Source organism: Sapajus apella, unplaced genomic scaffold, assembly GCF_009761245.1.
Source record: "Sapajus apella isolate SASKATOON/1434 unplaced genomic scaffold, GSC_monkey_1.0 scaffold15, whole genome shotgun sequence".
NCBI classification, from domain to species: Eukaryota; Metazoa; Chordata; class Mammalia; order Primates; family Cebidae; genus Sapajus; species Sapajus apella.
Window position 1 is genome coordinate 15797526 of NW_022436955.1, and position 14118 is coordinate 15811643.

The following is a 14118-nucleotide window of genomic DNA, read 5'->3' on the forward strand; positions in this document are numbered from 1 at the left end:
AAAAAAAAAAAAAAAAAAAAAAAAAAAAAAAAAAAAAATTAGCCAGATGTGTTGGCATGTGCCTGTTATCCCAGCTACTCTGGAGGTGGAGGCAGGAGATCGCACCATTGCACTCCAGCCTGGGCAACAAGAGCAAAACTCCATCTCAGAAAAAAAGAAAAAGGTTAAATATATCAGTCGTTACCTGGGAAAACACCACCACCACCAATCCTTGCAAACTAATTATCCAGAACTGTGTTAGCATGCTAAGCCAGCCACTCAGCACCAGCTCCCATTGCAAGAAGCATTTTCAAGGGTTAATCTTAAAATTAATCAAACAACAATGTTGTTCTGTCTAGGATTCAAAGGCTATTTTTATCAGTCCATTTATTTATTTTTTAAATAGTGCTCAGCAGCAGGAGATATTGTCAGTTTAAAGCCTTTGATCTCTGAATTACTCTTTTGTGTTCTTCTAAGATTTTTTAAACTTTATTCAAAAAAGTTTTTGATGAAGATTTGGAATCTTCCAAATCTTTGGCAAGAATTGGTGAGAAAGTGGAAAAGAAAGCTGATGCTTAGGAATTGGATCAATAAATAAATTGGCATATCTGACTGAACAAAGAAAAATGTTACAGATATTAGAGGAAACGTTTTATTTTACATATGCTATATAACTAAGGAATTGTCTTCTTATTCATTTCAGCCATGCCCTGTGTGCAATTGTCTGGATTTTTACCCCAAATATAATATAGTCTAAGACAGTCTTTCAGCTCAGTCTTTATTTCTTCAGCAAAGGGAGCAAGCCTCCACTCAACGCAAGTTAGAAGATGATCTTCAGGAGGCCACAAAGCTACTGGAGGAGAAACGGGAGCAGTTGAAGAAGAGCAAAGACCATGAGAAGCTGATGGAGGAAGAACTTGAAGCTTTGCAGCAGGAATTTAAAAAGAAAGACAAGACGGTGAGTGGGAAAATCCCAGGAGAGCTGGGTCAGAAATCCAGAGCAGGATATGAACCCAGCTGGGCCTGGAGGGATGCAGAGGCCCTGGATGCCCAGATGTCAGGAAAGACGACAGGGAGCGTGGGGAAGGCCAGCGCGGAGGGGAGCCAGAGGCCTGAGCTCCCGCAGGTGGAGATAGAGCTGGAGGAAGGCCTGAGCTCCCACAGATGGAGAAAGAACTGGGGGAAGGCTTGAGCTTCCACAGGTGGAGACAGAGGTTGGAGAAAGCCTGAGTTCATGCAGGTGAAGATAGAGCTGGAGGAGAGGGAGGGTGGATTGGGGCTTTTATAGGTATCTGAAATTAACACCTCTTGGCTGTGCCTTATTCTTTAATGAGGGAATAGTTGAAAGAGAATTCCAGAAAGTTGGAGGAAGAAAATGAGAAGCTTCGAGCAGAGCTACAGTATTGTTCTACACAACTGGAATCCTCTATTAACAAATACAACACCAGCCAGCAAGTCATCCAAGACTTGAATAAAGAGGTAAGTACACAGGAACCCCAAGGGGTGAGGAACTTGAACCCTGTGACCCTTGACCTGAAATCTGTACCCACCTCTCCTCCACCCAGAAATGCCACTAACTGCTCAGCCAGCTGTGGATCTTAGGCCACCTGTAGCTCCACTTCCCTCCCCATTGGCACCTGGTCGCTGAGCCAGAGAAATGTTTCTTCCATATGAGGAAGGTCTCATCTCATATCTGGTGGAGCCCCCAAGCTATTTGGGCTTTGGCATCAAGTCTTCCAATATTACATTTTAGACCAAAGTTGAATGAATCCATTTGGGGGAACAATTTGCCAGACAACACTTCCAAAACTTGTCACAAAGCACGAAAAGGGGGACAGTTATTTTTCATTACACAAGTAAAAATGACAGAAAGGAGTAAATAGCATCTGACATATGCTAGGCAGTATGCTTGAATTCAGTCATTATTTATTTATTGTCCACTTAAGCTCTTTACATGGCTTCCACATACTTTATTGCCAACAAGAGAGACATGATAGAGGAAAGAAAGATGGAGGGCGGGCCAGGCACAGTGGCTCATGCCTGTAATCCCAGCACTTTGGGAGGCCGAGGCAGGTGGATCACAAGGTCAGGAGATCGAAACCATCCTGGCTAACATGATGAAACCCTGTCTCTACTAAAAATACAAAAAATTAGCTGGGCTTGGGGGTGCACACTTGTAGTCCCAACTACTTGAGAGGCTGAGGCAGAATTGCTTGAAACCCGGGAGGTGGACATTGCAGTGAGCTGAGATCGCGCCATTGCTCTCCAGCCTGAAGACAGAGCAAGACTCCATCTCAAAAAAAAAAAAAAAAAGATGGAGGGTCAAAGTCACTCACCAGCAAGTGATGGGATGAACCACTATGTGAACTGGAATTATCTAGCTCTAACGCCTATCCCCTTTCTCCCTCATCATAAGCAGCCATACTTTCTCCAGCTGAATCCATTCCATCTTTCTGGGCATGAGAAAAATATAACACCATGGTAGATGGTCTCTCGGGCTACAAATGAAAGGCCAAGCAGCCGTTATTCCTTCATGATATAAAAATGAATCTTAAAGTAGTTGACTTTTCTAAGTATTAAATTAGCACTGCCCAGTAGAACTTGCTTCCTTTCTGTGATGATGGAAAAGTTGTATGTCTGAGTTGCCAGTGCTAGCCTTTAGCCACATGTGGCCATTGAGTGATTAGAATATGGCCTAGTATAACGGAGGAACTGAATTTGTAATGGTAATTAATGTTAATTATTGTTATGTTTATTTGAATGTAAATAGCCTAATGTGGCTAGTAACTACCATATTATACAGCACAGGCCTGAGGCACTGATGTTCTTGGAGTTGTCCTCCAGAGATAATAATCTCTCCTTGAGTGTGATCCAGAGTTGAAGTCAGAGTCACTCAGATCCCTAAGGAACCTCCGTGAACATATGTGATACTCAGATTCCTACGTGTTTAATATGGACATATTGTCATATTTGCCAAAAGAAAGATAACCAAGTAAATGTGAAAGTAAAAGCACTAATTTCAGAATACCTTTAATGAGAATCAGGAGGCTAGGTAATTTGTGCGTGTGTATAAGCATGTTCAGCTTTTAAAAAGCATACCCTGGCCAGGCGCGGTGGCTGACATCTGTAATCCCAGCACTTTGGCAGGCCAAGGTGGAGTTCAAGACTAGCCTGGCCAACATGGTGAAACCCCACCTCTACTAAAAATACAAAAGTAAGCTGGGCTTGGTGGCGGATGCCTGTAATCCCAGCTATTCAGGAGGCTGAGGCAGGAAAATCACTTGAACTCAGGAGGCAGAGGTTGCAGTGAGCTGAGATCATGCCATAGGTGACAGAGCGAGACTCCAACTCAAAAAAAAAGAACATACCCCACATATGGAAAACTTAATTAATTGAAACAGCCACTAGATAGAAGCTTTGGGTTTTTTTTCTAGAATGAACTTCATTTCATTAATATTCCATATTTTAATTTTAAATTTTTCCATCTGAAGCCAAGGCAATATATCTGGAGGTCTTTTCCATCTCTTTGTTTCAAGAATATTCCCATAGTATTTTATAAATTAATTACTGTCAATAATAGGAAAGCTCATTTATTTTTTACATATTCATTCTGTATTTGAACATCTTACTGAACTCATAAGTTGTAATTGTTTTTTAGTTCTCATGGATTTTTTAAGTAGATGATTATATTATTTGCAAGCAACAACAGTTTTCTAATATTTCTTTGCAATATTTATATTTATATAATTTTTCTTACCTATTGCATTGGACAGTACCTACAGTTTGATGTTCAATAGCAGCAGTATTAGCAGGCGTTGTTTTCTGGCATTTAACTTAAAGGAATGCCTCTGTTTTAGTATGATGTTCCCTGTAGCCTTCTTGTTGCTGTCCTTTAGCAGGCTTTTTCAGTTCCACATTACTAAGAGTTTTATTAATATGAGTGTTGAATTTTATCAAATGCTTTAAAAAAAAAAAAAAAGATGATTCTATCATCCTTATCCTTAACCCATTTCCCATTTAGAAAAAAAAAAAAGTACAGCTCACTGCCAATGCAGTATTCTTGGGGCAAATGGGAAATGAATTAAATAATGTGGTGAATAAAACAAATGAAGTAATTGATCCCGATTTTGGCATACCCTTGCATTCCTAGTATGAGTTTTGATTGTGCATCATGTCTCACTCTTTTAATATAACACTCAGCATAGTCTAAGACGTGAAATAAGGCCAGTATGATTGGAATGCATTGATCAAGGGAGACATTGGTATAGAATGAGATTAGAAAGGAAACAGGGACAGACATTATGGTCTCTGCTAAGAAACTTGGGATTTTATTCTAAAAGCATCAGAAAGCCATTAATGGATTTCCTCAAAGGGACAGGGGAGATTATTTGATCTAAGTTTTCAAAACATAACTCTGACTACTGTGTGGAAATGGATTGGAGGGAGCGATAAGTATGGAAGTGAGGAGACCATTTAGGAAGTTATTGCTGTCCAGGCTAGAGGGGTATCAGTGAAGAAGGAAGGGGGCAAATTTAGGATGTGTTTTGGAGGCCTAGCTAGAATTGACCAGTCTAGCTGATGGAATGAATGTGAGAGAAAGTGAGGAATCAAAGATGACTTCGTGAAATTCACCTATAAAACCATCTAGACCTAATACCATTGACAGCAGAGAGAATAGATCTTTTACTAGAACTTTGACCAGAATGCCTTGATTCTGTAATTTACATGTCTATATGTAGATTTTTAGCATCTTTCTCCAAGCTAAACGACTCATGTTAACAAAAAAATTTTTTAATTTTCCATTTTAGCTTCTAGCTTCACTGTGATTTTTTTTCACTATCCTCTGTTTTAGTGTCTCACCTCTATAGTGACATTTCTCAGTTCATCCATCACTTATCAAGCACTGATAGTAAATTATAGTTTCTCCGATGATTTCTCTAGTTTACTGGGCAGACCCTGCTGACTCCATGTTTTTCAGAAGTCCCCAGAAAAGATGCACTTCTGTTTTCAGAAGACCAAATTATTTCATCTTTAGGAATAGTTTCACTACCAGGACATGTAAAATATAGTGTCACAAGTCCAGTCTACCACTTTTCATCTCGCTAATTCCCAGGGCCAAAGGTACTCAAAATTTTATCTGGAAAAGTAATAAACTTGAAGCACTGTGCAGTTACTGGAGATAAAACAAGAAAAATCCAGAAGAATGTGTTTCTGTGTGCATGGCCACTTTCAGATGCAGGTGTGCTAGAATACCAAAGAGCCCAAGTCAGGCATATGAATTTCTGAGTTCCCCTTTGGCTTCCAGACTCAGAAGCAAATCTCTGTCCCGTACTTAAAGTATATAAGAAGGCTAGTTGCTCTGTGTGTCTATGACAATAACTCATAGTTGTACAGTAAAACAAAGCCCTTTTTACATGTATCATCTCATTTGATCATCATAAAAATTCCATGAAACAGTTAAAATGATTCCAATTTGTGGAAGCAAAAAGTGAGGCCAGAGAAATAAGTACCTGATAGAACCTGGACCTCAACCCAGATTTTTCTGACTCCAGATCTCAACTTCCTTTTAACTATACCATGAATACTCATTACTGAGTTGAAAACAGACTTCAGCTTTTAAACATGCTTCTACCAGAACTACATGTTTCTTAACATGTTGATCAATTGATCCCTAACTCCAAAAAAATGCAATATTTCATTTGTCTGTTGTTGCAGACAGAATAAAACCATTTTTGAGCATTTACTGAGCCCCTATCACGTCCCACGCCCTGAGTTACAGCAATGGGGAAACAGCAGGAAGCAAAACACACATACAATCCTGCTTTCATGGCACATCAAGTCTAGTGAATCACATCAGGAACTAAGTGAGGCATCAAACACAAAGGAAACGTTGTTATCATGTCCACTAACCCCGAATCGGATTCGGATCTTTATCAAAGGCTGCAGAGTATGTGAGAGACTTTCTATGTACTTGGCATATCATGCCCTCCCAGCACTGCTGGTTCTCCTGGTATTTGAGGGAAATGCAAACTAGAAAGGGAAATATGGCTGGGGGTGCAAAAGAGCCTGGAAAGACAGCTCTACCTTTTACAATGCTGAAGTGAAGATGTGGGTGTTAACACGGACCCTGCAGGTTGTTGCAGACAGGAGAGAGACTAGCTTTTGCTTATTTCCTATAGGCACAGAGAATGCCTCTATGACCCTGAGCTGCCACCCTGACAGTTCTGCTCTGTCTCCCTAAAGATAGCCCTTCAGAAGGAGTCCTTAATGAGCCTGCAGGCCCAGCTGGACAAAGCTCTGCAGAAGGAGAAGCACTATCTCCAGACCACGATCACCAAAGAAGCCTATGACGCGTTATCCCAGAAGTCAGCCGCCTGCCAGGATGACTTGACACTAGCCCTCGAGAAGGTGAGGCCACACCCTTTAGTCTCCAGGGCTGTTTTCAGGTAGCGGGAGAGGCACAGGAGCCAATTTCCGGCTTACTGACTGTCATTGGGGCCAACTCAAACCTTTGCATGGGCTGGGATGTCTGTCCAGAGAAGGCCTGCTTACTCTTTGTGAGGTTTGGAGAGGGGTGGAGGGCAGAGGAAGAGGACAAAGATCAAGGCCAAATCTAGCAAGCTTTTCTGCCCATGGGTGACTCAGGAGCAAAGTTTTCCCAAAGTCTGGATTGTCAGGGAAATTGATGCCCCATTCTGTGCTGATCATGGCTGGCCTGTCAGTTCATGGTATTGGAAGGAAAAAGTGGGGTAGAGAAAACCAACCACTGTCATTTCCCACCCCTCTCTGGGACACTAGGTAAGGTGACCATCCGTGTCACCCAGGGTAGAGAATAGGAAGGGACTAGAACCCTCCTCCATTCAGGACTCAGCAGAAAGGGCCAAAGACTCTGACAGCCATCCATCCCCTTTGTCTTTCCCGGAAGCTCAATCACGTGACCTCGGAGACAAAGAGCCTGCAGCGAAGCTTGACACAGACCCAAGAGAAGAAAGCCCAGCTGGAGGAGGAAATCATTGCTTATGAGGAAAGGATGAAAAAGCTCAATATAGAATTAAAGAAATTGCAGGGCTTCCACCAGGAGAGTGAGCTAGAGGTGAGAAGCAGCCAGGGGCTTGGGCTACCTTCCTGGTAGGGGTCCACAAGGTCACCTCTTGCATCCAGAATTATTTAGTACTAAGCCGTTTCCTTGAGCTGTTAGGTTCCCTCCATTCTCTTGGCTCCCTGAACTTCAGACAGAGGCGGCAAAGATCGGATCATGGGTGCCCTCTGCTGGCCGCTAGGAAGAAAATACCCCCAACATGTCTCTCAAGGCCCAGGAAGTACCCTCTGGCCTCGTTGTGGGTCCTGGGGTCAGGGAGACTGGCTGGGGTCCCCCTCCTCACTTTGTGCTCCCGAGCAGGTGCATGCCTTCGACAAGAAGCTAGAGGAGATGAGCTGCCAGGTGCTTCAGTGGCAGAAGCAACACCAGAATGACCTCAAGATGCTGGCAGCCAAAGAGGAGCAGCTCAGGGAGTTCCAGGAGGAGATGGCTGCCCTGAAAGAGAACCTCCTTGCAGACGAAAAGGAGGTGGGCATGCCTCAGCTTCTGAGCGCCTCTTCTCAGCAGCTTCAGGCACATCCCATGATCACCCAGATGCCAGACAGCCCTTGGTGGGGGTGGGGGAACCTGGGAGCAAAGGAAAGGACACCTCCTTCATTTAGCGCAAAGCAAAGGCCGCAGCTGCTGGCTCAACGCACCTGTGTTCTTGTGGCTTTGTTGATAGATACTAAGCAGAATGAAGGCCCCATTCTAGAGAAAAGACTATCAGGTACACCAGCTATCCCTGATCTAGTCCACTGGGTGTCCTTCCAGAGTACCTCCTGACACTTTCAGCAGCCCTGGACCCTACAGCAGAATTGGTTCAGTGACCTGGGCATGTCCCAGACCCAGCTCCCTGAGCAGTGAAGTTTACGGCAGGAGGCCTCAGGACATTTGGGTGACCACTGGGCCCTTCCTCAAATTAGAGGCATTTTAGGCCAGGCAGAATGGCTCATGACTGCAATCCCTACACTTTGGGAGGCCAAGGCAGGGGGATCACTTGAGTCCAGGAGTTTGAGACCAGCCTGGGCAATATAGCAAGACCTCATCTCTACAAAAACGTTTAAACGTTAACTGGGCATGGTGACCTATACCTGTGATCCCAGCTACCCAGCAGGCTGAGGTGGGAGGATAGCTTGAGCCAGGGGGAGGTTAGGCTGCTTGAGCTGTGATCACGCCACTGCACTCCAGCCTGAATGACAGAGCAAGACTGTCAAAAAAAAAAAAGAGAAAAAAAAAAAGGTATCTCTTCCTCCAGATGTTTTTATTCCATCTGTTAGAAAATTGGCTTAGCATAAGGACAAGTCACTTTAATGCCTTCAGACTGAAAACCGTAATTATAAGTGTACAAATCTGCTGTCACCACCACAAATGGTGCCTTCTCAGATATGTTACCTTTGTGTGACTTGCCACCCACATAGCCAGAGGACGCCCTGGGTGGCAACTCAACTCTGGCCTCAGGTTGGATAGCAGGGTCAAGTTTTGTTTTCCCAGGAAGACAGAAGAGGCCTGACTCGGAAGGACGGGTGACAGGCCTGTGCTCCCACCCCTGACTGTCGCATTTTCTTCTTGTACCCAAGCCCTGCTGCTTGCCCCAGCGGTGTGTGCCCAAAGACACCTGTAGTCTCCACAGAGAGAATGATCAGATTATGACCAACCTGGAGCAATGGGCGAAACAGCAGAAGTGAGTACGGAAGGAAAAAGGAAGGCAGGGTCCGAGGCCTGGACTGAGCTGAGGAGCCACGCGGGTGCCAAAGATTAGTCACACACACCCCTGCACTCCTGGAAAACAGATCCAGTCTCAGCCCACCAAGGGACGGGAATAAGATGGAGAGGAGGGCTCACCCCTTCGGGCAGGTCTGGAAAGCCCTGCTGACCAGGAAACAGCGGCGACAAGAAGGAAGGGGTGCCTTGCTGAGGTTCAGATGTCCTCTTCCTGTCCTGGGATCCAGCTTCACTGCCTGGCCCCCTTGAACTCATTCCCTTGAACTCACCTGGCAGTCACAGGGATTTTGCACAGGAGTTGAGTTCAGAAAATCTTCTGAATTGCCAGTTGCTAGGAAGGCCCCAGCTCTGGGCACAGGGTGATATGTGGGGGACCTGGGATGCTGCAGCAGCAGTCTTGCTGAGAACGCCAGCGTCCCATTCAGACAGCTGTACCCTTACTCACAGGAGGCTGGGGGCTGGCCACTCTTTTCTCCTGTGATTTTATTACAGGGTCGCCAATGAGAAACTAGGAAACAAGCTCCGAGAGCAGGTGAAATGCATCGCCAAGCTGACTGGGGAAAAGGAGTAAGTCATCCTACACCACCCTGGCTGCTTCCTGGAGCTGATGAGAAGGGTCAGCAGGGAGCCAGGGCTGGCTTTAGCCCTTGAGAGGGTGATCAGCCCAGGAAAGGCCTGGGTGCTCTGGAAAGACCCCAAAGTCCTGAATCTGCATCTGTGTGACCTAGGGCACATCACTGGACCTCTCAGGGCCTTAGTTCCCTTGCCAAAAATACAAAGGGGGTTTAGTTATCTTTTTGCTCCTTCCTGCTCTCATGGTTCTCAGAGGTCAAGGGTGCTAAGCAGGGAAGGGGCACTGAAAGACAGACTGGCTTAATTAGGGCAAGGGCTGAGTTGCTGTAACAGAGATCCCAAGTGAAGGAACAAACAAGGAACGTCTCTTCATGAAATCATCAGGTGAGCAGGCCAGGTTGAAGGAGCCCTTCTGTTCCACCTGCTCATCTGGGGGACTGTGGTCTTGCTTCCCCTCATGGCCAAAGCTGGGTCCACTAAGAGGGAGGTATGGGAGGAGTGTTACCAGTTTGAGAATGAAGGTGAAGCTATGAAGGTCTAAAACAGATTTTGGAGGTAGCAAAGTAATAAGTAACAAGCCTTAGGACAGCACTTCCCAACCTTTTCTCAGGGAACACTTAGAAAACGACCATACCTTACATATTCACCATGGATACTACGCAGCCATCAAAAAGAATGAAATCGGCCACACGGTGGCTCACATCTATAATCCCAGCACTTTGGGAGGCTGAGGCAATGGATCACCTGAGGTCAGGATGTCGAGACCAGCCTGGCCAACATGCCAAAACCTTGTCTCTACTAAAAAATATATAAAAATTAGATGGGGGTGGTAGTGCACACCTATAGTCCCAGCTACTTGGGAGGCTGAGGTGGGAGAATCACTTGAACCTGGGAGGCACAGGTTGCAGTGAGCCAAGATTGCTCATTGCACTCCAGCCTGGGTAGCAGAGGGAGATTCAGTCTCAAAAAAAAAAAAAAAAGAATGAAATCATGTCTATTGTGGGAACACAGATGGAGCTAGAGGCTATTATCTTTAGCAAACTGACACAGGAATAGAAAACCAAATACCACATCTTCTCACTTATAAGTGGGAGCTAAATGATGAAAACTTATGAACACAAAGAAGGAAATAACACACACTGGGGCCTATCTGAGGGTGGAGGATGGGAGGAGGGAGAGGATCAGAAAAGATAACTATTGGGTACTGGGCTTAATTCTTTGGTGATAAAATAATCTGTAAACTCCTGTGACATGAGTTTACAGATGTAACAAACCTTCACCTGTACCCTTGAACCTAAAATAAAAGTGAAAAAGAAAATGACCACAGTTTAGGATCATTTGAGGCCAGGAGTTTAAGACTAGTCTGGCATTATAGCAAGACCTCGCCTCTATAAAACATTTTAAAATCAAAACCCAATGAAATATCAACTCACACCAGTTAGAATAGTGATCATTAAAAAGTCAGGAGATAACAGATGCTGGAGAGGATGTGGAGAAATAGGAACACTTTTACGCTGTTGGTGGGAGTGTAAATTAGTTCAACCATTGTGGAAGACAGTGTGGCAATTCCTCAAGGATCTAGAACTAGAAATTCCATTTGACCCAGCAGTCCCATTACTGGGTATATACCCAAAAGATTATAAATTATTCTATCATAAAGATACATGTACACATGTTTATTGTGGCACTTCGCAATAGCAAAGACTTGGAACCAACCCAAATGCCCATCAATGATATACTTGATAAAGAAAATGTGACACATACACACCATGGGCTACTACACAGCCATAAAAAAAAATGAGTTCACATCCTTTGCAGGGACATCATCCGCAGCAAACTAACACAAGAACAGAAAACCAAACACTGCATCTTCTCACTCATAAGTGGGAGCTGAACAAAGAGAACACATGGACACAGGGAGGGGAACGTCACACACTAGGGCCTGTTAGGGGGTAGGGAGGTAGGGGTGGGATAGCATTAGGAGACATACCTAATATAGATGTTGGGTGATTGATGCAGGAAACCACCATGGCATGTGTGTAACTATGTAACCTGCACGTTCTGCACATGCACCCCAGAACTTAAAGTATTATAAATTTTTAAAAATTAGCCTCACCTGGCATGGTGGTGCACATTTATGGTCCCAGCTAATCAGGAGGCTGAGGCGAGAGGACTGCTTGAGCCCAAGAGGTTGAGGCTGTAGGGACCTATGTTCACACCACTGTGTTCTGGCCTGGGTGACAGACTGAGACCCTGTCTCTAAAAAAGAAGGATAAAAGTAACCACGTTTGTTTGGTATATTTGTGACAAAGCTGACCAAGCAGTGGCTGCCCCAGACCCTGCCCCAAGGGCTGCAGGTATCTCCACACACCTGGAACCCATTTGTGACACCCCAGGTGGAAAGCCCTATTCTAGGCTTTGACCTAGGTACACGGCTGAGTTGAAGAGAAGGATGAGACCCACCAAGGAATTGAGAAGCCAGGACTTGGATGAGCAGTATGGGGTATTAAAGGCTTTGGGGAGGCTGACAGGAGGGGCCAGAGAGCCAGGGAAGGAGGGCACTGGTGGGACTCCCTCACCAGATCCAGTGGCACAGAGAGTGAGGGGCCACCAGAAGGAGAAGAGGCATCCTCAAGATTGGCCAAGTTTGTAAGAGCAAAAGCATAGAGCATATGCCCAGGGAAGAGGTTGAGGATGAATTCTTTTCTCAGTTCCTCTAGAAAAGACCGTGAAACCTTTCACTAGGGTATAACTAAAAGAAACGTGGTCAGGCTCTAAAGGTAACATATAACTTCAGTCTTTCTCTTCTATTGTGCCAAGTCCAGGAAGTTCTGTTTCACAGAGAACTCACTCTTGAGTTTTCTTGATCTTATCTGATAGAAAATCATCTTTTAATGATAGTATTAGCTCAACTAATACATATTGTTTGCCATGTGTGAGGTACTAAGTGCTTTACACATACGAACTCATTTCATCTTCATAAGACCTCCTGTGCTCAGTATACTCATGATCCCCATTTATGGATGAGGAAAGAGAGGACCTGGGAAACTAGGTAACTTGCCCCTGGTCTCACAGCTAGCAAGTGGCAGAGTCACAATTCCAACGTGGGAAGTCTGGAGCTCACTCTCACCTCCTGCCCTCATCAGTTTGGAGACACACAACAGTGATAATAAAAGTTGCCATTTATTGAGCCACAGGGAATGCACTAAATTATCTTCCCCCTTACCTACATGGCAGTCTCCATTTCCTCATCTGTATAATGGGGATTAAGTAATCTGCCCAAGTTCTTGACAGAGCTGGGATCTCCTTTGCTCCCGAATCTTCAGCAAAGGGAGGCAGAGAGAATGAGGGCTTTGGCACTGGTGCTGGGTGAGAGCATTTCTGAGGTATAGCCACGAGAATCTGAGGACACATGGTCACAGTTGTCCCTAACAGCCTTCTGGCTCTTCAAGTTAAATTTCTATCATTTATCAAGCCAGATCCTCATATGAACCCCATCAGTCAGGCCAGGCCTGACTGTCCCCATCTGACAGATAAGAAAACAAGCCCAGCGCTGACAGAGTCAGGCAGGAAACCCCAGGCCTGCGCTTCTTTCACAGGACTCACGTAGGCCTCCATTTCTACAGAGCATGTGTAAGAGCACAGCTCTGAATAGACCTGGGCATCTGTGCTATCTTCCCTGTGACACCTTTATCTGTCCTTTCTAGCAGGGAACCAAGCAGAGCCAGCAGCCCCAACACCCACCCATCCTTCCTCTCCTTCCCACAGCCACCTCCACAATGTAATGGTCCACCTGCAGCAGGAAAACAAGAAGCTGAAGAATGAGATAGAAGAGAAGACGAAAGCTGAGAACACGAGGCTATGCACCAAAGCCCTAAGCCCAAGCAGAACAGAGTCCACACCGAGGGGGAAGGTGTGCGGCACCTTGGGCTGGAAGGGGTTGTCCCAGGATGTGGGTCAAAGAATGGACCTCAGCAAATACATCAGGATGCCCCACTGCCCAGGTATGTCTGCCATTTGTCAAAAATAAGTGTAATTTTTTTTTCTTTAAATCGCTGGATGGAGAATTCAAGTAGGAAGAAGAAAATAGGTCTTTTGTGACCTCAAGTCATTTTCTTAGCTACTTGAGACCAAAGATGGTGGTTTTGATGTCTGTAAAGGGAGGAGGCAAATTAAGACCCCTTCTGATCATACCCAAGTCTAAGATCATCTGATCATACCCAAGTCCCTCACATCTCAGACCTGTCCCCCCACACCCCGACCCAGACCCATCTTGGAGAACAGGTAGAAAAGGCATCTCCCTTCTGTGTCTGGAAACCCTGTAAGAGCACCCCAGCTACCTACTCAGCCTGAGTCCATAGCCACCTTTCCTGCTACCCATAAACTCCATGTTATCCCAGAGGCAAGAAGTCACCCTGCAGCTGAGCTGTCTGGCCGTGCGGCCAGTCCTCAAGAAATCACCTCATTAATTTCTCCTCAAATCACAACTCTCATTTCCTCCCTGTTCCCTCAGGTTCCTCGTATTGCTAGAATCCACGTCGAGCCCTGAGTCACATTTCCATGCGTGTTTCTTCAGAGGATAGTGAGTTCCCAGCCCTCTCTCTTGACCTGGATCAGCTCTTACAGGAATATATCAAGGTCCCAGCCTATGTTGTAAGATGCTAACACTTTGTTGAGTTTAGCCTGCTTCCTGCAATGGAGTGAGCTTTAGAACCTTACTGCCATTTCCAGGCCCAAACTCTGAAATAAAGACATGAGCATGA

The 14118-nt window shown here is 45.1% G+C and overlaps 1 protein-coding gene across 1 annotated transcript in view; it reads left to right on the forward strand.

Moving 5' to 3' along the window:
* PMFBP1 (polyamine modulated factor 1 binding protein 1) overlaps nucleotides 1-14118 on the forward strand; it is a 54130-nt gene extending 40012 nt beyond the window's left edge. The window contains 9 exon segments of the mRNA XM_032284338.1: nucleotides 770-937; nucleotides 1321-1458; nucleotides 6223-6387; nucleotides 6905-7072; nucleotides 7379-7546; nucleotides 8638-8741; nucleotides 9275-9349; nucleotides 13063-13096; nucleotides 13098-14118. Of these exon segments, the coding sequence (XP_032140229.1) occupies nucleotides 770-937; nucleotides 1321-1458; nucleotides 6223-6387; nucleotides 6905-7072; nucleotides 7379-7546; nucleotides 8638-8741; nucleotides 9275-9349; nucleotides 13063-13096; nucleotides 13098-13385 (1308 nt within the window). The 3' untranslated portion in view covers nucleotides 13386-14118.